Below are 23,610 nucleotides of genomic sequence, written 5' to 3'. Positions count from 1 at the left end.
ATGCTATGTTGTCGTCTCAGGTCTCTCTTTATGTAGTGTTGTCTCTCTTGTCATGACGTGTGTTTTGTCCTATATTTATATTTTATTTATTTTTTATCCCAGCCTCTGTCCCCGCAGAAGGCCTTTTGGTAGGCCGTCATTGTAAATAAGAATGTGTTAACTGACTTGCATAGTTAAATAAAGGTTCAATAAAAATATACAATTCAACAGTAGCTAAGATGGAGACATCACAATCAACCAAACAAGTCCAACAGGCCCTAGTTTATCACACCTGGACTACTGCTCAGTTGTGCCACAAAGGACGCAGGCAAATTACAGTTCAACCAGAACTCAAATGTACATGGAGGGCTAATATCAATAAAACACATGTCAATCTCACCTGACTCAAAGTCATCACTACTCTTCCTGCATCACTACTCGTCTTTGTGAGAGGCATTGACATGTTTACAGCACTGAATTGTCTGTTCAAACAGCGAACACACAGCTCAGACACTCATACTCAATAAGACATGCCACCAGGGGTCTCTTCACAGTCCAAGTCCAGAACAGACTCTGGGAAAAACACAGTACTACATAGAGCCATGACTACATGGAACTCTTTCACATCAAGTAACTAAATTGAGCACGGCACAACACGGTCTGTGAAGAGGCACGCATACGCATACGTACACACACTAACACAAGCACTCCACACACAAACGGTAATAATATTGAAATATTGTAAGATATTTTATAGTGAAACTGTGTAGTAATAGAGCAATGTACATATGTATAATGCACAATGTCTAGTTTGATGTACCGTTTTATTTATGTAGGCCTTTGATTTACGACAAGGTATGGTTTTATTCCTGTTTGGACCACAGGAAGGTCAGCTAATGGGGATCCTTAATAAATACTAGTGACACAACACCATACTCAAGTACAACTTAGAAGCCTGTTGATTTAACATTTTAAATATCTAGCAAAATGACAACATATCCAACTACCTAATAGTATAACCTAACACGCTGCTATAGTGAGTTCACAAAAACCTGTCCGTAGTCGTGTTGGACCTGTCTGCAGGCATATCAATGAGTCAGTCGGGCATACAGTAATCCTTCCTCTCGAAAGCTGGCACTTCAACAGGAGATAAGGCGATGGCATCTTAAAAATCAGGGCTACATTGTAAGGGTCTGAAAGATTATCCTGATGTCCTAATGCCAGGGTTTTTTCATGGCTCACTGCCAAACGCTGTCAACTCACACTGGAGGGGCAGAATACCACTGGTGGAAAGGGAGGGAGGGAACTGCCTGGGCAACCAACACACACAGCCTGCCGGCCGAAAAACAATGGCGTTTCTGTAGTGCTATACAAGCTCTCTCACACACACACACAATGTATAGTTCGATACACACTCATCCATAAGGTACACAGTGCCTTTAGAAAGTATAGATGTTTTTCTCTCACCCATCTACACACAATACCCCATAATGACAAAATACACAAACATTTTGAAATATTAGCTTTTTTTATTTACATAAGTATTCACACACTTGAGTCGATACTTTGTAAAAGCACCTTTGGCAGTGATTACAGCTGTGAGTCTTTGTGTAAGTCTCCAAGAGTTATGCAAATCTGGATTATTTGAGTTATGAGTTATGAATTATCTGGAATATTTGCCCATTGTTCTTTTTAAAAATCGAAAAGCTCTGTCAAGTTGATTGTTGATCATTGCAAGACAGCCATTTTCAAGGGTTGGCATAGATTTTCAAGACGATTTAAGTCAAAACTGTAACTTGGCCACTCAGGAACATTGAACGTCATCTTGGTAAGCAACAAATTTGACCTTGTGTTAAAGTCTATGGTGGTTTTGAAAGGTGATTTTGTCTCCCAGTGTCTGTTGAAAGCAGACTGAAAAGGTTTTCCTCTAGCATTTTGCCTGTAATTATAGCTTAGATTTTTTTATCCTAAAAAACTCCCTAGTGTTTGCCGATGACCAGCATACCCATAACATGATACAGCCACCACCAAGCTTGAAAATATGTGGTACTGAGTGGTGCATTGTGTTGGATATTTTGGAAAATTTGTATTCTGTACAGGGTTCCTTCTTTTGACTGTCATTTAGGTTAGTAAGTGGAGTAACTACAATGTTATTAATCTATCCTCAGTTCTCACATCACAACCATTAAACTCTAATTGTTTTCAAAATCACCATCGGCCTCATGGTGAAATCCCTGAGCAGTTACCTTCCTCTTCTGCACATCATTTAGGAAGGATGCCTGTATCTTTGTAGTGACTAGATGTATTGATACAGCAGACAAAGTCTAATTTATAACTTCACCATGCTCAAAGGGATAGCATCTGCTTTTTTTAATGTTTACATATTTACCTATTTGTGCCCCTGTCTGCGAGGCATTGAAATACCTCCCTGGTCTTTGTGGTTGAATCTGTGCTTGTAATTCACTACTCGATTGAGGGATCTTACAGATAATTGTATGTGTGTGGTCATACAAAAGTTATGTCAACCACTATCATTGAACACAAGTCCATACAACTTAAGTGATATATTAAGCACATTGTTACTCCTGACCTAATTTAGGATTGCCATAACAAAGGGGTTGAATACTTATTGCCTTAAGAGATTTGAACCTTTCATTCCTTATTAATTTCTGGAATGTTCGACAAACAAAATTCCACTTTGATATTATGGACTATTGTGTGTAGAACAGTGACACAAAACGTACATTTAATCCATTTCAAATTCAGGCGGTAACAACAAAATGTTGAAAATGTCAAGTGTGAAAATTTTCTGAAGGCACTGTACATACTTGTCAATAAGACACTCACACAAACACTCAAGTGTACACGCGCACACACACACACACACACACACCAGCTTGACATTTCAGCTGACAGCTAAAGGAGCAATCTGCCGATAGTGTTGCTGATTTAGGGTGTAAATGCAATCAGGCGAACATGACATGGAGGTGAGGATGGCATGTGTGTGTGGGTAGTGCGTGCGTCAGCAGTGTATGAATTTCAGAACTGGGTGAGTGTATAGCAGGCTGCAGCATCTGAGTGTACATGTGTACAAATAAAAATCTATGTGAGGTGCATTACAGTGTGTGTGTGTGTGTGTGTGTGTGTGTGTGTGTGTGTGTGTGTGTGTGTGTGTGTGTGTGTGTGTGTGTGTGTGTGTGTGTGTGTGTGTGTGTGTGTGTGTGTGTGTGTGTGTGTGTGTGTGTGTGTGTGTGTGTGTGTGTGTGTGTGTGTGTGTGTGTCAGGGATTCCGTTAGGAAAATATGGTGCTGGACATTTGACTGGCAGCATTTTAAATTTCCCAGACATTTGAGAAATGTCCCGGACCCACATGATGATTTAGGTGCATAAACTGATTAGTGCTCAGAATGACAGATTTAGATTATAGTAATTCATATTTGACAGAACAAGTTGAGAGGATGCAACGATGTGCAGTGATTCTTAACAGATTCTGATGTTAGAAAATCTCATTTACTTTGTCAGCCAACAAGGCGAGTAAAGAACAGCAAAATCAGTAGCCTACTGTAAATGCATCTACTATCCCCCATAGTAAAAATCAGTAGCCTACTGTAAATTCATCTACTATCCCCCATAGTAAAAAAGTTGACCAATTCTATGGCGGTCTAGCGATGGTTCTGTACTGTTGCAGCTCATTTCGTGGAATGTTTACAAATAATAGATACAAACTATATACTGTAATTACTTACTACTTTACAGTTGAAATTGAATTGAGAAGGTTTTGGGGAAAGTATGTTCTTTCAACCCAAAAGACTTTAAATCATAACAACTGGAGTGATAGACAAATGTGCGCACCACACAGGCAGACAGAGGCAATATTGCTGGAAGTTAATTGGCAGATATTGTGTTCGATTTGGCTTTTAAAGCCAATAGTTGCTAACCAGGGGTGTGATAATGTTGCGTTGATTAGATAATAGTTGGGAGCTTGAAGTGTTTGATACTTGTGAGATTTGTTTATGACAGTTTACGGTGGAACACGTGAACATTGCATGTACTTTCAGAAATGTTTAGCAAGCTACTCATAAGAGGGCTGCAAGCTACTGGTAGCTCACGATCAACCTGTTGGAGACCCCTGCTATAGACCGATAAGCATGACCAGTCACATCTATCGATATCTATATTTTTGCGATGGCAACTCCAATACCTTGACTTTGTTGTCCTTAAGCCATTTTGCCACAACTTTGGTAGTATGGTTGGGGTCATTGTCCATTTGGAAGACCCATTTGCAACCAAGCTTTAACTTCCTGACTGATGTCTTGAGATGTTGCTTCAATAGATCCACATAATTTTCCTCCTTCATGATGCCATCTATTTTGTGAAGTGCAAGCCTCACCCTTTTTCCTCCAAACATCACGACGGTCATTATGGCCAAACATTCCTATTTTTGTTTCATCAGACCAGAGGACATTTCTCCAAAAAGTACAATATTTGTCCCTATATGCAGATGCAAACTGCAGTCTGGCTTTCTTATGGCAGTCTTGGAGCAGTGGCTTCTTCCTTGCTGAGCAGCCTTTCAGGTTGTGTTGATATAGGACTCATTTTACTGTGGATATAGATACTTTTGTACCTGTCTCCTCCAGCATCTTCACAAGGTCCTTTGCTGTTGTTCTGGGATTGATTTGTACTTTTCACACCAAAGTACTTTCATCTCTAGGAGACAGAACGTGTTTCCTTCCTGAGCGGTATGACAGCTGCGTGGTCCCATGATGTTTATACTTGTGTACTATTGTTTGTACAGATAAATATGGTACCTTCAGGCATTTGGAAACTGCTCTCAAGGATGAACCAGACTTGTGGAGGTCTACAATTTTTTTTCTGAGGTCTTGGCTTATTTCTTTTTCCCCGTGATGTCAAGCAAAGAGGCACTGAGTTTGAAGGTAGGCCTTGAAATACATCCACAGGTACACCTCCAATTGACTCAAATTATGTCAATTAGCCTATCAGAAGCTTCTAAAGCCATGACATCTTTTTCTGGAATTTTCCAAGCTGTTTAAAGGCAGAGTCAACTTAGAGTATGTAAACTTCTGACCCACTGGAATTGTGATACAGTGAATTATAAGTGAAATAATCTGTCTGTAAACAATTGTTGGAAAAATTACTTGTGCCATGCACAAAGTAGATGTCCTAACTGACTTGCCAAAACTATAGTTTGTTAACAAGACATTTGTGGAGTGGTTGAAAAACGAGTTTTAACCTAAGTGTACGTAAACTTCTGACATAAACTGTATGTGTAGATAGATACATATATATCCATCCATATATTGGAAAGCTGATAAAATAATTGTATATATTTATTTCTTGTTTTTTTACCGGCCAAAATCCATCTATAACCAGATAACAGAAACCTGCGTGTGTTGACCTCCAGATGTGCTTTCTCCTGCCCTTTTCTGTTTCACACTCCAATGAGCCTTATTTTAGTGACAAAGATGACCTTTAACAGGGCCCCATCAGCTCTCACACACAAACACACAACTATAGCTGCATTGCCCTCAGCACAGACAACAAACCAACAATAGGCTTTTTTAAATGCACTGTAACTGTGCCCAGACACACACACTTAAGCTGAATCCCAATCATAGTCAGCAGTGTAGTACATGGCATGTAAAAATGAGGCAAGTCATCACATGTTGAGTCCCTCATGTAAGCAGTACTAAAAAAAACTGTTGTACACGTTAAGACAGTTATATTTCAACTCAGCCAGCAATCAATATCAAGTCCTTACAGCAAAAGTACAAGATAAAATATAGTGAATTAATTAACCTGTAATGTGGCCTCCCTCCCCCACTTTGCATTGTGTTAAGTGCTAATGGAAAGTTCCGCTGAGCTAAATGACACAGTAGCGACACACTACTCTCAATCAATCCAATTTATTTAAAGCCCATTTTACATCAGCAGATGTCACAAAGTGCTTATACAGAAACCCAGCCTAAAACCCGACAGCAAGCAATGCAGATGTAGAAACTCAGTGGTTAGGAAAAAACGCTGCAGAAAGGTCAGAACCTAGGAAGAAACCTAGAGAGGAACCAGGCTTTGAGGGGTGGCCTGTCCTCTTCTGGCTGTACTCAAATACTGACAAGACGACCCCCCCAGCCCAAAAAAAGGGGGTACCGGGACCTGCTGAACTACTCGGTGCCCCCTTCAACCTCACATCTTTATTAATACCATTTATGATCAACCGTGAACATAATCAAGACAGTCCACTTACTTCCCGACGTTCCCCTTAAAATCAATTAGCCGATTCATAATCATAAATCACACAACAAGTTGTCAGTCAAAACACTGTGGGGGAAGCGGTAGAGAAACACAGCTAACCTGAACACTAAGTAGCGCCATTGATTTCACCCTGACACCACGGTACAGTGTGTATGGTGGCCTGCAGACACGGTTCAAGCTTTCCTTCAGCCCCTTAATTATAACCCTGTCTTTCCACAGACCACTGTCATCAGAATGACAGTGTGATTGAATGCTTATGACTGAATCTCCATGTCTTCACAGTCTTGGCTATATGGACATCAATACTGAGCTGGCAAAGACAGTGTGGTTGATTTTCTGGTCACTTGTTTAAAGACATTGAGGGCAAACACACGCAGGGTTGAATCCTAACAGCCATACCCCAAAGTTTTTGTTCTGTCACCACTCACCTCTGTGCTCCCAGAGTCTATGGCTTTGTCCACATAGAGCAGCGAGTCCTGGGCCTCGCCACGACATACCCCCTCGGACCAGGCGGCACAGTGCAGGTGGGCACAGCACTGGCCTGTGGGGTCAAACAGGGACTGGACGTTGATGTCGTCGGGGAGGCCGATCTGACCAAGCTCGTCCCAGAACTTGGGGGCCGGCTCCTCGCTGAAGGGGTCCGTGCTGCCGGGTGCCGAGGAGGAGTGCAGACCACTGTCCGGAGAGCTGACCCTGGGGAGAGAGATGGGAAAGGTCATGTTGAAGGTCAAGTTTATTCTCACCAACATGGCAAATTCCTTTCTAAATACACAAGAACATAAATGAATCTAAAAGGCAAAGGACCTAAACTAAGAACACCAAACATCATGTAAAGCACCAAAGAAAAAACTGGCTAATAGAGAAAGAATCACGAGAGAGCCTGGTATCCAATTTAAAGGGAGAGCTTTGTGCATAGTCTGGGATTTACTGGATGTATGCGTCTGCTTGGGATGGGATTGCTGTCATTAAAAATCAAATCAAAGTTTATTTGTCACATGACAGAGTACAGCAGGCGTAAACCACTCACTTTCAAGCTCTTCCACAACCATGCAGAGTTCAATATCAGAGGTACCAAATAGAAAATTGTGTCGTCAGGTAGCCGTAAACCACGGTGGTTAGAGCATTGGGCCAGTAACCGAAAGGCTGCTCGATCAAATCCCCCGAGCTGACAAGGTACAAATCTATCATTCTGCCCCTGAACAAGGCAGTTAACGCATTGTTCCCCAGTAAGCGGTCATTGTAAATAAGAATTTATTCTTAAATGACTTGCCTAGATAAATAAAAGTAAATTTAAATTTAAAAAACACTAAAAGCTGTTATCCATGTATATGATCTTTAATTCAAACCATATCAAGGATAAGGAGTGCTCATTGACATGGTCACCACCACCATCCTCTCCTTCTGGAAGAAAGCATCAGGGTGGAGGTTGTCCCTTGGCTAATGCACAAGGACGGGTTGTTCGAGCCCACACAAGCACAAACATACTAGCTTGCTTGACACACACACACGAGCCAGCCTGAAACACACAATCTCTCTCCATCCCTGCCGGATGCAGCCTATTCCAGCCAGTCTGGTGTTGTTGGATGAAGGATCTCGGCCCGCAGAGGAGCAGAAAAAAGTGTGAATTACCATTTAAAAAGAGACCCCGGTTTGAGGAAGCCCTTTGCCCAGCGAAGGGCAGCAGTAGGGTGCTAGGGATGAAAGGCTACTGTATACTACACCCCCCAACAAACAGCTCTACTATAGGGATGTGTTCATTAGGGTGTGAAATGGAAAATGTTTTAAAGTGCTTTGCAACAGAAAAAGAAGCTGAGGGTTTCAGTTACTTTTCTTCCATTTGGTACCTAATGAACACAACTTCCTACTCCCAACGAGGCCGATATGAGTTATGGATGGGGGGGAGGATGGAAGATGATAGTGCACTGATGGACTATGGTCCTGTCTTCTACATGTAACCAAGTCTTTGCATCCAAAGCTTCATCTATGAATTTAATTTAAAATTTAACAGCGGTGCCATTTCCCTCTTAGACCCATCGCTCAGCTGAATAGCAACTTAGACCCATCCCTCAGCTGAATAGCAACTTAGACCCATCCCTCAGCTGAATAGCAACTTAGACCCATCCCTCAGCTGAATAGCAACTTAAGACCCATCCCTCAGCTGAATAGCAAACCAAGTGGCGGAGCTGCTATTGGGATGAGAAACAAATGACAGATTATGCCTTAAAGGGATAGTATTTCAAATGGAGTGTTTAATGGTGAAGGATCCGATGAGGGAGCCAAAAACCCTAATACGCAATCTCCTATCCGTTCTCCTCCACTTTCTCTCCTGTTCGCTCTAATTTTGCTCAGCTGTGGCTCGTTCGACCGTAATTTTCAACTTTTCTGTGAAAACGCTGCAGCTTTAATTATGAGCTAAATAACCTTAGAGGTTATGGACATGTCTTCTAGGCAAATTATAATTTGCAGAATTTATGGCCCAATTGTCTTATTTGCAGAACCATGTGTTATTCCATTCAAATGGGTATGCCTTTTTGGAGATGGATTGACATGAATGATATCAGAAGTTGCTTATTCGTGTGATATCAACAGCCTTTCCATATGTTCTTTTACCATAACTAATCATAGTGTTCGATCAAAGCTGTATAAGTTGAGTCAGGTCAAGCTGTCCAGGGGGAAACGTTTCAAAACATTTCATGACTAGTGAACCCAACACACATTTATCCAAACCAAGCCCATATCCCACCTTGGTGAATGTGCTGGCTCCATGTGTGAATAGGAAGACGAAACCGGTGTTAAGGTGTCAGCATTCTTTAGTTCGCATGGCGGTTAGCTGAAGTCGGCTAGCCGAACTGAACGGGAGTGCACACTCCCTTAAAAGAAGAGCGGTGCACACTCCCTTAAAAGAAGAGCGGTGCACACTCCCTTAAAAGACATTAGACTGCACCAAAAAAAATAAAAACGTTGTAAAATGTCGGAATAATATAGGCACAAACTCTTCAGATCTTTTTTATCTAGGAAGTATGCAGACGCCTTTACTCTCTACCTGAGAAAAAAGCAGTGTTTCATTAGGCCTGTGATTACTTTGGGCCTGTCAAAGCTACTTTCAATTAGATCACCTTAATGAGACAATAATTAGCGACTACACACAGACAATGACTATAGAATAAGGAAAGCGCGATGGACAGACAGACCAATTCATGCATGTATACACAAATGCAGAGAGCGAGAGGAGACATGAACTCACTCATGCACATTTATCAACACATGCAGTCATGAGGTCATGCACCCCCTTACAAAACCTTTCATTTTATTACCAGACAAAACAACTTGCATGGAGAGTGAGAGTTCATCGAGTCCATGAAGTAAGTAGAGGGACTTACACTTGAGGTACATTTCAAATCAAACAGGCAACAGTCAATTCAAGAGATAGGCTATTTTCTCCACCGTCTCCTCTGATATATCCATAAACGGTGATTCATCGAGTTGCTATTCAGGCCAAAACAGAATTGGGTCACTAGGGCTCAGTTCATGTGAACTGTCCCCGGTCCACCTTAACACTTCTCTGACACGGTCCACCTTAACACTTCTCTCTCTCTTGCTTGTTATTGTTTTCATTCCTAGCTCCCTCTGTCTAGAACTGGCACGGCGCCAGCACTGGACTGACCGACCAATCACAGGGCTCCAACGCGACAATGCACTGCGCCGCGTTGGCCCCCTGCCAGGAACCTCGCTGGGTGAGCGCATTACGTCACCGCCCCCTCGGATTGGTTCAAAAGAGCTGAGCAAATTAGGAGGCCGGCCAATGGGCCCTGGGGTGTCTTCTGACGGTAGGTCTTTGTCAACAGTGGATCACGTGGAGCTGAAGTGACAGGGGGAAGGGAGAGAGAACAGACAGAAAGAAAGAGAAAGAAAGAGCAAAAACAAGCAAGAGAAATAGTGACAGAAAGATTAAGCGGTAAGGAGAGAGAACAGAGAGAGAAAGAGAGACACAGACAATTGGGAGAGAGCGAGAGACCAAGACAGACAGGCAGAGACGGAGAGAGACAGGCAGAGAGGGGGGGGAAGAAGGAACAGCACATCAGAAATCAGCTCAACGTAACTGTAGAAACCAGAGAATCAAACCACTTCTGGGAAAATTGTAACACACTAAAACAACAAAGAGTTACCTATCCAAGACAGAGATGTATGGATAAACCACTTCTCTATTCTTTTTGGCTCTATAACAAATAGCAAAAAAATATACATGAATAAATACAAATCTTAGAACCAGCTATTAAAAGACAAGCAGAACCCACTGGATTCTGCAATTACAATGAATGAACTACAGGACAAAACACAAACTCTCCAACAAAAAAGTCCTGTGGTTTTGATGGTATCCTAAATGAAAAGATAAAATATAGACCAAAGTCCTATTGACTATACATAAACTTTTGAACCTCATCCTCAGCTCTGGCATCTTCCCCAATATTTGGAACCAATGACTGATCACCTCAATCCACAAAAGAGGAGACAAATTTGACCCCAATAAATACAGAGTGATATGCATCAACAGCAATCTTGGGAAAAATCCTCTGCATTATCATTAACAGCAGACTCATACATTTCCTCAGCGAAAACGATGTACTGAGCAAATGTCAAATTGGCTTATTACCAATAGGGATGCACGATATAGTCGGTGAATATATCTGAATAGGGGCAACGTCGGGATGGGCCCGGTGTCTAGTTTAACGGCGATGTTAAAAACCGATGTCAACGCTGTGCATACCTATAGAACTTAGGTACAGGACGTAATGACGACGCATAAAATTTTGAGCTACACGTGCATCACAGCATTCCTAACCTAGCCCACAATGTCTGCTGTGTGGATCGAGCAGTCAACAAGTCCAGCAGTCATTTGAAAGAGTAAGAAAATTTAAGCGAGACAACTCAAAGGCGAAATCCACTAATGGAATTCATTGCCCTTGACAATCAATCTTCCTCTGTCTTGGGTGATGTTGGCTTTCGCCGACTGGTCGAGCACCGGTACACACTATCAAGCGCTCTATTTTTCAGATGTTGCCCTGCCGGAGTTACACAGTAATAGTGTCGCTGCTATTAGCTTCACGAAATACACACTATGGAAAGCCATTTGGGTCTTTGCTTGTCAAAAAAAGATACAGTAGCATGGTCAAAGCTGTACAAAAATGTCTGCAAACAAGCAAACACCGGCAGCGATGGTAGCGATTGCAGCATTTGTTCAACCGCAACTTCTGGGGTAGCTAGCTAGTACCAATACAACCAGCCTGAAAACATTAGAAACTGCAGTCATTTTCATTATTCTTAGTAATGATTTAGGAATCCTTGTGAATTAGCGAGGTTTCCACTTGTTGTTCGCCTGTTGATATTGCCAGCTACTTAACCCTGTTGCCCAAAGCTAACATTATAAGTAGCCAGCTAGCTTCATCTGGTTAGCGAGGCTCGACCAAACCGTGTTGTGAAGCTCGTCACAATAAGGATTAGGCACAAAAGTGGAATTTTCCGTTTGATTCAAAATGAAAGTATGTCATTGACAGTGATGCAAATTAATACAAATAGTGGAATTATACCATACTTTTATTTTGAAGACTAACTGCAAAGTCCGCTGTTGTGGCTAATCCTTATTGAAGCTAGCTTCACATAGATGGGTTCGACCACCATTAATCAAATACGAACTGTCTTATAAATTAGGGTTATTTTAGATGACACCTAGCTAAATAGTTAGCTAGTTAACTATAGCTACTGAAACAGATTGTCGTTTTGTAATGTTTTTGGGGAAGAACTACATTATTTGCATCCATGAGCTAGCTAGCTTTTTTTATGACCAGCACTGTAGGTGTGCAAGACAACTTTACCAGCATCATAGCATACGTATCGATGAATCGTTGTGACATATGAAATACAAGTGATAGTGTAATCAATTTGTAATAATGTAAAAAAATGTATGAACATGTAATGAAACAACTGAACAACGAAACAGCACAGCAAGTATAAGTGAAAGAAATAGGTTTTGATCATGTTTCACTGGTAATGGGGACATACGTAAAACGCCAGTCAGGCTAGTCAGTTAAGAACAAATTCTTATTTACAATGACGGCCCGGACGACGCTGGGCCAATTGTGCGCCGCCCTATGGGACTCCCAATCACGGCCGGATGTGATACAGCCTGGATTCGAACCAGGGACTGTAGTGATGCCTCTCGCACGGAGATGCAATGCCTTAGACTGCTGTGTCCGTGTGTGTGTTAACTATTTAACTGTGCTAGAATGCTTAAAAGGCCGTGAAAATGTTAAATAAATCGGTATTGGGTTTTTTGGCAGGGAAAATATTGGATATCGGCCAAAAATGGCATATTGGTGCATCACAAATTACCAAATTACCGTACAACAGATCACGTACTCACCCGGGCACCCTAATTAACAAACAAAGGCAAAGTCTTCTCTTGCTTTATTGATTTCAAAAAAGCTTTTGATTAAACTTGGCATGAGAGTCTGCTGAACAAATTCAAAAAGTGTGTGTTGGGGGAAGTGTTGGGGGAAAAACATACAACATTATAGAATCCATGTACACAAACAACAATTGTGCAGTTAAAATTAGCAAAATACATATCTTTCCACAGGGCCGTGGGGTGAGACAGGGATGCAACTTGAGCCCCACCCACTTCAACATATATATATCAACAAATTGGCGAGGGCACAAGAACAGTCAGCAGCATCCAGCCTCACCCTACTAGAATCTTAAGTCAAATGTCTACTGTTTGCTGATGATCTGGTGCTTCTGTCCCCAACCAATGAGGCCCCACAGCAGCACCAAGATCTTCTGCACAGATACTGTCAGTCCTGGGCCATAACAGTAAACCTCAGTAAGACAAAAAATAATGGTGTTCCAAAAAAGGTCCAGTTGCCAGGACCACAAATACAAATTCCATCTCGACATTGTTGCCCTAGAGCACACAAATAAACTATACGTACCTCGGCCTAAACATCAGCGCCACAGGTAACTTCACAAAGCTGTGGACAAGCTGTGAAACAAGGCAAGAAGGCCCTTCAAAAGGAACATAAAAGTTGACATGACAATTAGGATCTGGCTAAAAATAATTGAATCAGTTATAGAACCCATTTCCCTTTATGGTTGTGAGGTCTGGGGTCCGCTCAACAACCAAGAACACACAAAATGGGACAAACACCAAATTGTGACTCTGCAACGTAAAATACCAAATAATGCATGCAGAGCAGAATTAGGCCGATAGCTGATAATTATAAAAATCCAGAAACAAATAAATAAATATAAATACATACAGTTGAAGTTCGTAATTTACATGGGTCATGGTTCACCTTCCGGCAGGATATCCATCCCAGTCGCAAATCTCTGGATGACTGAAACAGGGTTCCTTTTGGGAAGCACCATCCATCATTCCTTAAATTCTGACCAGTTTCCCAGTCCCTGCTGATTAAAAACATCCCCACAGCATGATGCTGCCACCACAATGATTCACTGTGGGGATGGTATTCTCGGGGTGATGTGGGGATGGTGTTCTCGGGGCAAACACACCAAATGTGTTTGCTTATTTTTTCATTAAGCAACGCCTTTTTCTGGCCCCTCTTCCGGAAAGCCCAGTTCTGTACGGCATTATGTAGTCCTATGAACAGATACTGCAGCGCTCCACAGCTGAGATTGGAGTTCCTTCAGGGTTATCTTTGGTCTCTTTGTTGCCTCTGATTAATGCTCTCCTTGCCTGGTCTGAGGTTTAGTGGGAGGCCCTCTCTTGGCAGGTTTGTTGTGGTGCTATATTCTTTCCATTTCTTAATAATGGATTTAATGGTGCTGCACAGGATGTTCAAAGTTTATATATTTTTTATAAATAAACCCTGATCTCTACTTCTCCACAACTTTGTCCCTGGCCTGTTTGGAGAGCTCCTTGGTCTTCATGGTGCCGCTTGCTTGGTGGTGCTCTTTGCTGAGTGGTGTTGCAGACTCTGGGGCCTTTCAGAACAGGTGTGTATATCTACACTGAGATCATGTGACACTTCATGTGACACTTAAATGAAGTTCACCTGTGTGCAATCTATTTAACTAATTATGTGACTTCTGAAGGTAATTGGTTGCACCAGAACTTATTTTGCGTCTTCATAGTAAAGGGGGTGAATGCATACAGTTGAAGTCAGAAGTTTATATACACTTAGGTTGGAGTCATTAAAACTCGTTTTTCAACCACTCTACAAATTTATTGTTAATTAACATACTACGTTTTGGTAAGTCGGTTAGGACATCTACTTTGTGCATTACAAAATAAATTCTCCCAACAATTGTTTACAGACAGATTATTTCAGTTATAATTCACTGTATCACAATTCCAGTGGGTCAGAAGATTACATACACTAAGTTGACTGCCTTTAAACAGCTTGGAAAATTCCAGAAAATGATGTCATGGCTTTAGAAGCTTCTAATTGACATCATTTGAGTCAATTGGAGGTGTTACTGTGAATGTATTTCAAGGCCTACCTTCAAACTCGGTGGCTCTTTGCTTGACATGGGAAAATCTAAAGAAATCAGCCAAGACCTCAGAAAAAAAAGTATATTTTACATTACATTAGATTGTTCCTACTATCGTTTTCACTATATACTTTACCTGTTGGGGATGTCATTCGAAAACATAATGTTAACTTTCACAGCTATGCGGATGACACACAGCTGTACATTTCAATGAAACATGGTGAAGCCCCAAAATTGCCCTCGCTAGAAGCCTGTGTTTCAGACATAAGGAAGTGGATGGCTGCAAACGTTCTACTTTTAAACTCGGACAAAACAGAGATGCTTGTTCAACGTCACAAGAAACAAAAGAGATCTTCTGTTGAATCTGACAATTAATCTTGGTTGTACAGTAGTCTCAAATAAAACTGTGAAGGACCTTGACGTTACTCTGGACCCTGATCTCTCTTGACTAACATATCAAGACTGTTTCAAGGACAGCTTTATTCCATCTACGTAACACTGCAAAAATCAGACATTTTCTGCCCAAAAATGATGCAGGAAAATTAATTAATGCTTTTGTTACTTCTAGGTTAGACTACTGCAATGCTCTACTTTCCGACTACCCGGATAAAGCACTAAATAAACTTCAGTTAGTGCTAAACATGGCTGATAGAATCCTGACTAGAACCAACATTTTATCATATTACTCCAGTGCTAGCCTCCCTACACTGGCTTCCTGTTAAGGCAAGGGCTGATTTCAAGGTTTTACTGCTAACCTACAAAGCATTACATGGGCTTGCTCCTACCTATCTTTCCCACTTGGTCCTGCTGTACATACCTACGCGTATGCGGTTCCCCTCTCTCCACTGGGATTCTCTCCCTCTAATCCTATTACAGGGGCTAAGTCACTGGCTTACTGGTGCTCTTCCATGCCATCCCTAGGAGGGGTGCGTCACTTGAGTGGGTTGAGTCACTGACGTGGTCTTCCTGTCTGGGTTGGCGCCCCCCCTTGGGTTGTGCAGTGGCTGAGATCTTTGTGGGCTCTAATCAGCCTCGTCTCAGGATGGTAAGTTGTTGGGGGGCTGTGCTTTGGAAAAGTGGGTGGGGTTATATCCTGACTGTTTGGCCCTGTCTGGGGGGTATCATTGGATGGGGCCACAGTGTCTCCTGACCCCTCCTGTCTCAGCCTCCAGTATTTACGCTGCAGTAGTTTATGTGTCGGGCGGCTAGGGTCAGTATGCTCTCTCTGAGGAGGAGGAGGAGGACCTGCCACCTAGGACCATGCCTCAGGACTACCTGGCATGATGACTCCTTGCTGTCCCCAGTCCACCTGGCCGTGCTGCTGCTCCAGTTTCAAATGTTCTGCCTGCGGCTATGGAACCGTGACCTGTTCACCGGACGTGCTACCTGTCCCAGACCTGCTGTTTTCAACTCTCTAGAGACAGCATGACCGGTAGAGATACTCTCAATGATCGGCTATGAAAAGCCAACTGACATTTACTCCTGAGGTGCTGACCTGTTGCATCCTCGACAACTACTATGATTATTATTATTTGACCCTGCTGGTCATTTATGAACATTTGAACATCTTGGCCATGTTCTGTTATAATCTCCACCCTGCACAGCAAGAAGAGGACTGGCCACCCCACATAGCCTGGTTTCTTCCTAGGTTTTGGCCTTTCTAGGGAGTTTTTCCTAGCCACCGTGCTTCAACACCTGCATTGCTTGCTATTTGGGGTTTTAGGCTGGGTTTCTGTACAACACTGAGATATCAGCTGATCTAAGAAGGGCTATATGAATACATTTGATTTTATATGTCTATATATTTTTTTAAACTTTTGTGAGTGTAATTTGATCGTTTATTTCCCTTCTGTTTCTAGTCTATTTCACTTGCTTTGGCAATGTAAACTTATGTTTGCCATGCCAATAAAGCCCACTGAATTTCGAGATAGAGGGGGCAGCGACAGAGAACGAGAAATAAACATGGAAAGAAAGAAAAACATGGGAAAAGAACAAAAACTAGCAAGGGAAAATAGTGACAGCATGAGTGAGCGGATAGGTGACAGAGAGAAGAGAACTTGACAGGGAGAGAGGACGAAGCGCGACAGAAAGAAGAGAACTTGGCAGGGAGAGAGGACGAAGCGCGACAGAGAGAAGAGAACTTGGCAGGGAGAGAGGACGAGAGGACGCGACAGAGAGAAGAGAACTTGACAGGGAGAGAGGACAGAAAGAAGAGAACTTGCAGGGAGAGAAAGAAGAGAACTTGACAGGGAGAGAGGACGAAGCGCGCGACAGAGAGAAGAGAACTTGGCAGGGAGAGAGGAGACAGACGAAGAGAACTTGACAGGGAGAGAGGACGAGAGAGAAGAGAACTTGACAGGGAGAGAGGACAGAAGAGAAGAACTTGACAGGAGAGAGGACGAGACAGAGAAGAGAACTTGGCAGGGAGAGAGAACGCGACAGAGAGAAGAGAACTTGGCAGGGAGAGAGGACGAAGCGCGACAGAAAGAAGAGAACTTGACAGGGAGAGAGGACGAAGCGCGACAGAGAGAGAACTTGGCAGGGAGAGAGGACGAACAGAAAGAAGAGAACTTGACAGGGAGAGAGACGAAGCGCGACAGAGAGAAGAGAACTTGGCAGGGAGAGACGGACAGAAAGAAGACAGAAAGACAGAAGAGAACTTGACAGGGAGAGGACGGCGACAGAGAGAAGAGAACGACAGGGAGAGAGAGAGAAGAGAACTTGACAGGGAGAGAGGACGAAGCGCGACAGAGAGAAGAGGGAACTTGACAGGGAGAGAGGACGAAGCGCGACAGAGAGAAGAGAACTTGGCAGGGAGAGAGGACGACGCGACAGAGAAGAGAACTTGACAGGGAGAGGGACGAGACAGAGAGAAGAGAACTTGGCAGGGAGAGAGGACGAAGCGCGACAGAGAGAGGACAGAGAAGAGAACTTGGCAGGGAGAGAGGACAGAAGAGCAGGAGAGAGGACAGAGAGAAAGAGAACTTGACAGGAGAGAGAACTTGAGGGAGAGAGGACGAAGCGCGACAGAGAGAAGAGAACTTGGCAGGGAGAGAGGACGAAGCGCGACAGAGAGAAGAGAACTTGGCAGGGAGAGAGGACGAAGCGCGACAGAGAGAAGAGAACTTGGCAGGGAGAGAGGACGAAGCGCGACAGAGAGAAGAGAACTTGGCAGGGAGAGAGGACGAAGCGCGACAGAGAGAAGAGAACTTGACAGGGAGAGAGACAGAACGAAGAGAACGCAGGGAGAGAGGAGAAGACAGAACTTGACAGGGAGAGAGGACGAAGCGCGACAGAGAGAAGAGAACTTGGCAGGGAGAGAGGACGAAGCGCGACAGAGAGAAGAGAACTTGGCAGGGAGAGAGGACGAAGCGCGACAGAGAGAAGAGAACTTGGCAGGGAGAGAGGACGAAGCGCGACAGAGAGAAGAGAACTTGCAGAGAGAGGAGGACAGACAGAGAAGAGAACTTGACAGGGAGAGAGGACAGGGAGAGAGGACGACAGGGAGAGAGGACGAAGCGCGACGCGACAGAGAGAAGAGAACTTGGCAGGGAGAGAGGACGAGAGCTTGCGACAGAGAGAAGAGAACTTGGCAGGGAGAGAGGACAGAGAGAAGAGAACTTGGCGGGACAGAGAGAAGAGAACTTGGCAGGGAGAGAGGACGAAGCGCGACAGAGGGAGAGAGGACAGACAGAGAAGAGAACTTGGCAGGGAGAGAGGACGAAGCGCGACAGAGAGAAGAGAACTTGGCAGGGAGAGAGGACGAAGCGCGACAGAGAGAAGAGAACTTGACAGGGAGAGAGGACGAAGCGCGACAGAGAGAAGAGAACTTGACAGGGAGAGAAGACGAAGAGAGAAGAGAACTTGGCAGGGAGAGAGGACGAAGCGCACAGATACAACATCGACAGAGAGAGATCAGAAATACATAAATTGAATTGAAATTGAATTGAGACAACAGCGACAGAAAGAACATAGACACAGAACAAACATAGGCCAGGGCTGGAGAAGCTGGTAGGGCCTGCCAGTAAAATCCTCTCTTTTCCTTCATGGATTTCTCTCCTCTACCCCTCCATCCAGTGACTAATCATTGGGCACCACATTAATTGACCCAAATTGAATTCTAGCGCCTGGGTTCATTAGCATGCGCTTATTTATTTGGGTCATGGTACTCCAGCTCTCTTCCTCCCTCTCTTTCCCTCGCTCTCAAAGCCTCAAACAATGCATAATAGGGGAGAACGCTCATTTTGTTTGATGGAGAAAGTTGGACACAGGGGTTAATCTGTTTCTAGCCAGTGAGCAACAAAGCCCTTGGTAATATTCATTAGAATAAACCATAGCAAAAGGTTTTGCAAGGCAAAAAAAATGCACTTCTAATTGGACAAGTTCAAATAATCCCTCACTGTTTAAGTCAGTTATCTTCTGTTGGGTGCTTAATATATATGACCCTGAAGAACATTTGAGTAATTATTTCACTTTTTTTTAGGTCCAGCAGCTTCTCTGGTGGGAGTCTGGGAGAAGTCTTCAATCTATTTATTTACCATTTACAAATCACATTCCATCACCAAGAGGTAGATAGTGCCTTGCAAAAGTATTCAGACCTCTTTGATTTCGTCACGTTTTGTGTTACAAAGTGGGATTCATATTGATGTAAGAACTTTGTCAACAAATCTACACAAAATACTCTAATGTCAAAGTGGAAGAGGAAATAACATGATTTTAAGTTTAATAGAAGTGAACTAAAATAGTAATTGCATAAATGTTCAGCTCCCCGAATCAATAAAACCTTTTTGTTTCCAAACTTATGGGCGATCCACGATATATATATACATTTTTTAAATGCTCTCTCTAAATAAGCTTGGTTGTACAATTAAAGGTAAAATCCACTATTTAAAACACAGTCAGCAATAAATTAATGAATTCAAAGATTGTGAAATTATACCTTGGCTGAATATACGCCTTCCACAAGCATAAGACCCACTAATAATTGAATTATTTTATCTAAATAGTTGTACCTGCTTTTTTCCCCTCAATAATCACTCTTCTGGCTTTCAGGGCAGTCTATAAAAATGGCCTTTTTGTTCAATTTAACCAGAACCATGCACATTCACTAATAATACAGCTGGCACAATAGAAAATTAACATTGGTCCCATAAACAATGTCTCAAGCACAAGCCCAAGTGCTAGTGCGCAGCCAGCTAATATTTTTATTTCAAGTTCAGCCAACTTGGATCCAGGTCAAATTTCACAAGCTCTGAATTCAGCAACAAGGTAAAACAGTTGAATTGTTCTGTCGGCCTCCAACTGTTTGAACAGCATGCTAGCCTGTCCACTTTGTTCAGATGTTGAAATCAAATGGCCTGCCTTATTTCTCAGAATGAAAATGAGTTGTAAATTCCTTAAAAGGTTTTATGCTAATTGCACGTTTATAAAACACAGACTAAACAGCTAGTATAACAATCTTTATTTGACAAAAATGCTGCTCGCGACACGTGGACAGTAAAGCTCACGCGACAAACTGAGCATTACTTTTCCAGAATGAAAGTTCATTGGTGCAGTCGTTTTAGTAGTGTCTGGTCTGCTCAACATTTGAAGAGTTTAAACATGTACGGGGGTATGGATCGAAGGTCAACTTCTCTATTACAGTAAAATAATGGTATCCATGTGTTACGTTGTTCACATGACCGATTCAGATGGACCAAACCTCAAATAGCAAGTTGAAACCGGATATCAGAGAGGAAGTTGTGAGTGGGAGAGGCATGGTAGAAAGAGGCGAAACGAGAGGCTTCACTCTCGCCACAATAAGCCCAATGCGTTTCTCTGCACTTATTTTTAACCTAAACTTGTCGCATGTCTTTGGGACTACGACTCCCATTTTTAGGGCGGAGACATGAGCATCTCATCATTATAGACAGATCTCTGGTGTAAATGGGAAGGTGCACAGCACAGAAGGAGCGAACGAGACCAACATGAGAACAAGCGGACAAACGCTCATAAAAACTAAAACTAAAAAATATTCTGCAATACAGGCATTTGGAATATGGTGCAAAAACAAATGAATCAACTTAATTCGATATATCGCCCAACCCTAGTTCGCACACCTGGATCGTGCAAAATTTGCCCATTATTATTTGAAAATTGTTCAAGCTCTCAAGATGTTGGTGATAATGGCAAGACAGCAATTCAAGTCTTGCCATAGATATTCAAGCAGATATAACTAACTTCGCCACTCAGGAACATTCACCGTCTTTTGGATAGGAATTCCAGTGTAGATTTGTCCCTGTGTTGTAGGTCATTGTGGAGCTGAAAACTGAATTCCTCTACCAGTGTCTGGTTTAAAGCAGACTGAAGCAGGTTTTCCTCTAGGATTTTGCCTGTGCTTAGCTGCATCCCATTTCTTTTTATCCTGAAAAAACTCCCCAGTTTCACTAATGTCAAGCACACCCATACCCTGATGCAGCCACCACCACGCCTGAAAACCAGGAAGCAGTTACTCAATGATGTGTTAGATTTGCCCCAATAATGAGGCTTTGCATTTAAGCCAAAATGGTTGTGTCTGTTATGTTGTTGCAGTATTACTTTAGTGCCTTGTAGCATACAAGATGCATGTTTTAGAATAGTTTATATTCTGTTAAATTGTTCTCTTCTTTTCACTCTGTAATTTAGGTCCTTTTTGTGGAGTCACTTCAATGTTGATCCAACCTCAGTTTTCCACGTCACAGACATTGAACTCTATAGCCGTTTTAAAATCACCAATGGCCTATTCATAACATCCCTGAGCAATTTCATTCCTGTCCTGCAGCTCAAACAAATGACTATGTTTAATGTGTCTGGGTGGTTTAATATATAATCCACAGCATAATTATTAACTTGACCATGCCTAAAGAGATATTCAATGTCTGATTTGTTGTACAAAAAAATATGAAAAAAATCATACATACATACAATGACAAAGGTATAGGTAATCAGGGAAGTGATAGAGTCCAGGTGAGAGTAATGATGCTGAGTAAAGAACCTGACCTTCCAGAAGAACAACCATCTCTGCAGCACTCCACCAACCCAGGCCTTTATTGCAGAGTGGCCAGACGAAAGAAACTCCTCAGTAAAAAGCACGACAGGCCGATGGAGTTTGCCCAAAGGCACCTAAATACTCTCAGACCATGAGAAACTAGATTCTCTGGACTGATGACACCAAGTTATAACTCTTTGGCCTGAAAGCTAAACACCTCTGTCCGCTTTGAGGATAACACAGTGCCACAGACGCGGCCCGCTACCAAGGACTGTGGGCTCTCCTTCTCCATGGCCCACGTGAGTAAGACATTTAAGTGTTCTAACCCATTGCAAGGCTGCCGGCCCAGACGGCATCCCTAGCCGCGTCCTCAGAGCATGTGCACACCAGCTGGCTGGCGTGTTTACGGACATATTCAAACTCTCCCTATCCCAGACTGCTGTCCCCACTTGCTTCAAGATGTCCATCATTGTTCATGTTTCCAAGAAAGCAAACTGAACTCAATGACTATCACCCCATAGCCCTCAATTCTGTCATCATGAAGTGCTTTGAGAAACCTCTACCTTACCGGACACCCTAGACACACTTAAATTTGCTTACCGCCCCAATAGAACAACAGACTTTGCAATCGCCTTCGCACTGCACACTGCCCTTTCCTATCTGGAGGAATACCCAAGTAAGAATGCTGTTCATTGACTATAGCTCAGCATCAACACCAGAGTACTATCCAAGCTCATCATTAAGCTTGAGGCCCTGGGTCTGAACCCCACCATGTGCAACTGAGTCCTGAAGGGCTGCCCCCAGGTGGTGAAGGTAGGAAACACCACTTCACTGATCCTCAACACAGGGGCCCCACAAGGGTGCGTGCTCAGCCCCCGCCTGTACTCCCTGTTCACCCATGACTACGTGGCCTCGCTCACCTCCAACTCAATCATCAAGTTTGCAGGCAACAACAGTAGTAGGCCTGATTACCAACAATGACAAGACAGCCTACAGGGAAGATGGGAGGGCCCTGGGACAGTGGTACCACGTAAATAACCTCACTCAACGTCAACAAAACAAAGGAGATGATTGTGGACTTCAGGAAACAGCAGAGGGAGCACGCCCTTAAGTCACATCAATGGGACCACAGTGGAGAAGGTGGAACACTTCAGGTTTCTCTGCGTACACATCAATGACGATCTGAAATGGTCCACCCACAGAGACGATGGTGAAAAAGGTGCAACAGCACCTCTTCAACCTCAGGAGGCTGAATAAATTTGTCTTGGCCCCTAAAACTTTTACAGACTCACAATTGAGAGCATCCTGTCTAGCTGTGTCCCCACCTGGTACGGCACCTGTGCCGCCCGCAACCACAGGGCTCTCCAGAGGTGGTGAGGTTTGCCCAACGCATCACCGGGGGTAAACTACCTGCCCTCCAGGACACCTACAGCACCCGATGTCACAGGAAAATCATCAAGGACATCGACCACCAAAGCCATGGCCTGTTCATCCAGAAGGCAAGGTCAGTACTGGTGCATCAAAGCTGAACCAAGACTGAAAAACAGCTTCCTTCTTAAGGCCATCAGACTGTTAAATAGCCATCACTAACCAGCTTCCACCCAGTTACGCAACCCTGCACCTTAGAGGCTGCGCCCTATATACATTGACTTGGTATCACTGGCCACTTTAATAATGTCTACATACTGCTTTACTCATCTCATATGTATATACTATATTCTAGTCAATGCCACTACGACATTGCTTGATCTAATTTATACATTTCTTAATTCCATTATTTTAGATGTGTGCATTGTTAGATACTGTTGGAGCTAGGAACACAAGCATTTCGCTACACCTGCAATAAC

General features: G+C 43.1%; 1 protein-coding gene across 1 annotated transcript in view; it reads right to left on the bottom strand.

Moving 5' to 3' along the window:
• The window catches only part of kmt2ca (lysine (K)-specific methyltransferase 2Ca), a 235,970-nt gene that overhangs the window by 144,295 nt on the left and 68,065 nt on the right, over positions 1 to 23,610 (bottom strand). Inside the window, 1 exon segment of the mRNA XM_046290968.1 lies at positions 6,678 to 6,942. Within this exon segment, the coding sequence (XP_046146924.1) occupies positions 6,678 to 6,942 (265 nt within the window).

This window comes from Oncorhynchus gorbuscha, linkage group LG12 (assembly GCF_021184085.1).
Source record: "Oncorhynchus gorbuscha isolate QuinsamMale2020 ecotype Even-year linkage group LG12, OgorEven_v1.0, whole genome shotgun sequence".
Taxonomy (NCBI): Eukaryota; Metazoa; Chordata; class Actinopteri; order Salmoniformes; family Salmonidae; genus Oncorhynchus; species Oncorhynchus gorbuscha.
This window is presented reverse-complemented; position numbering and strand designations above follow the sequence as displayed.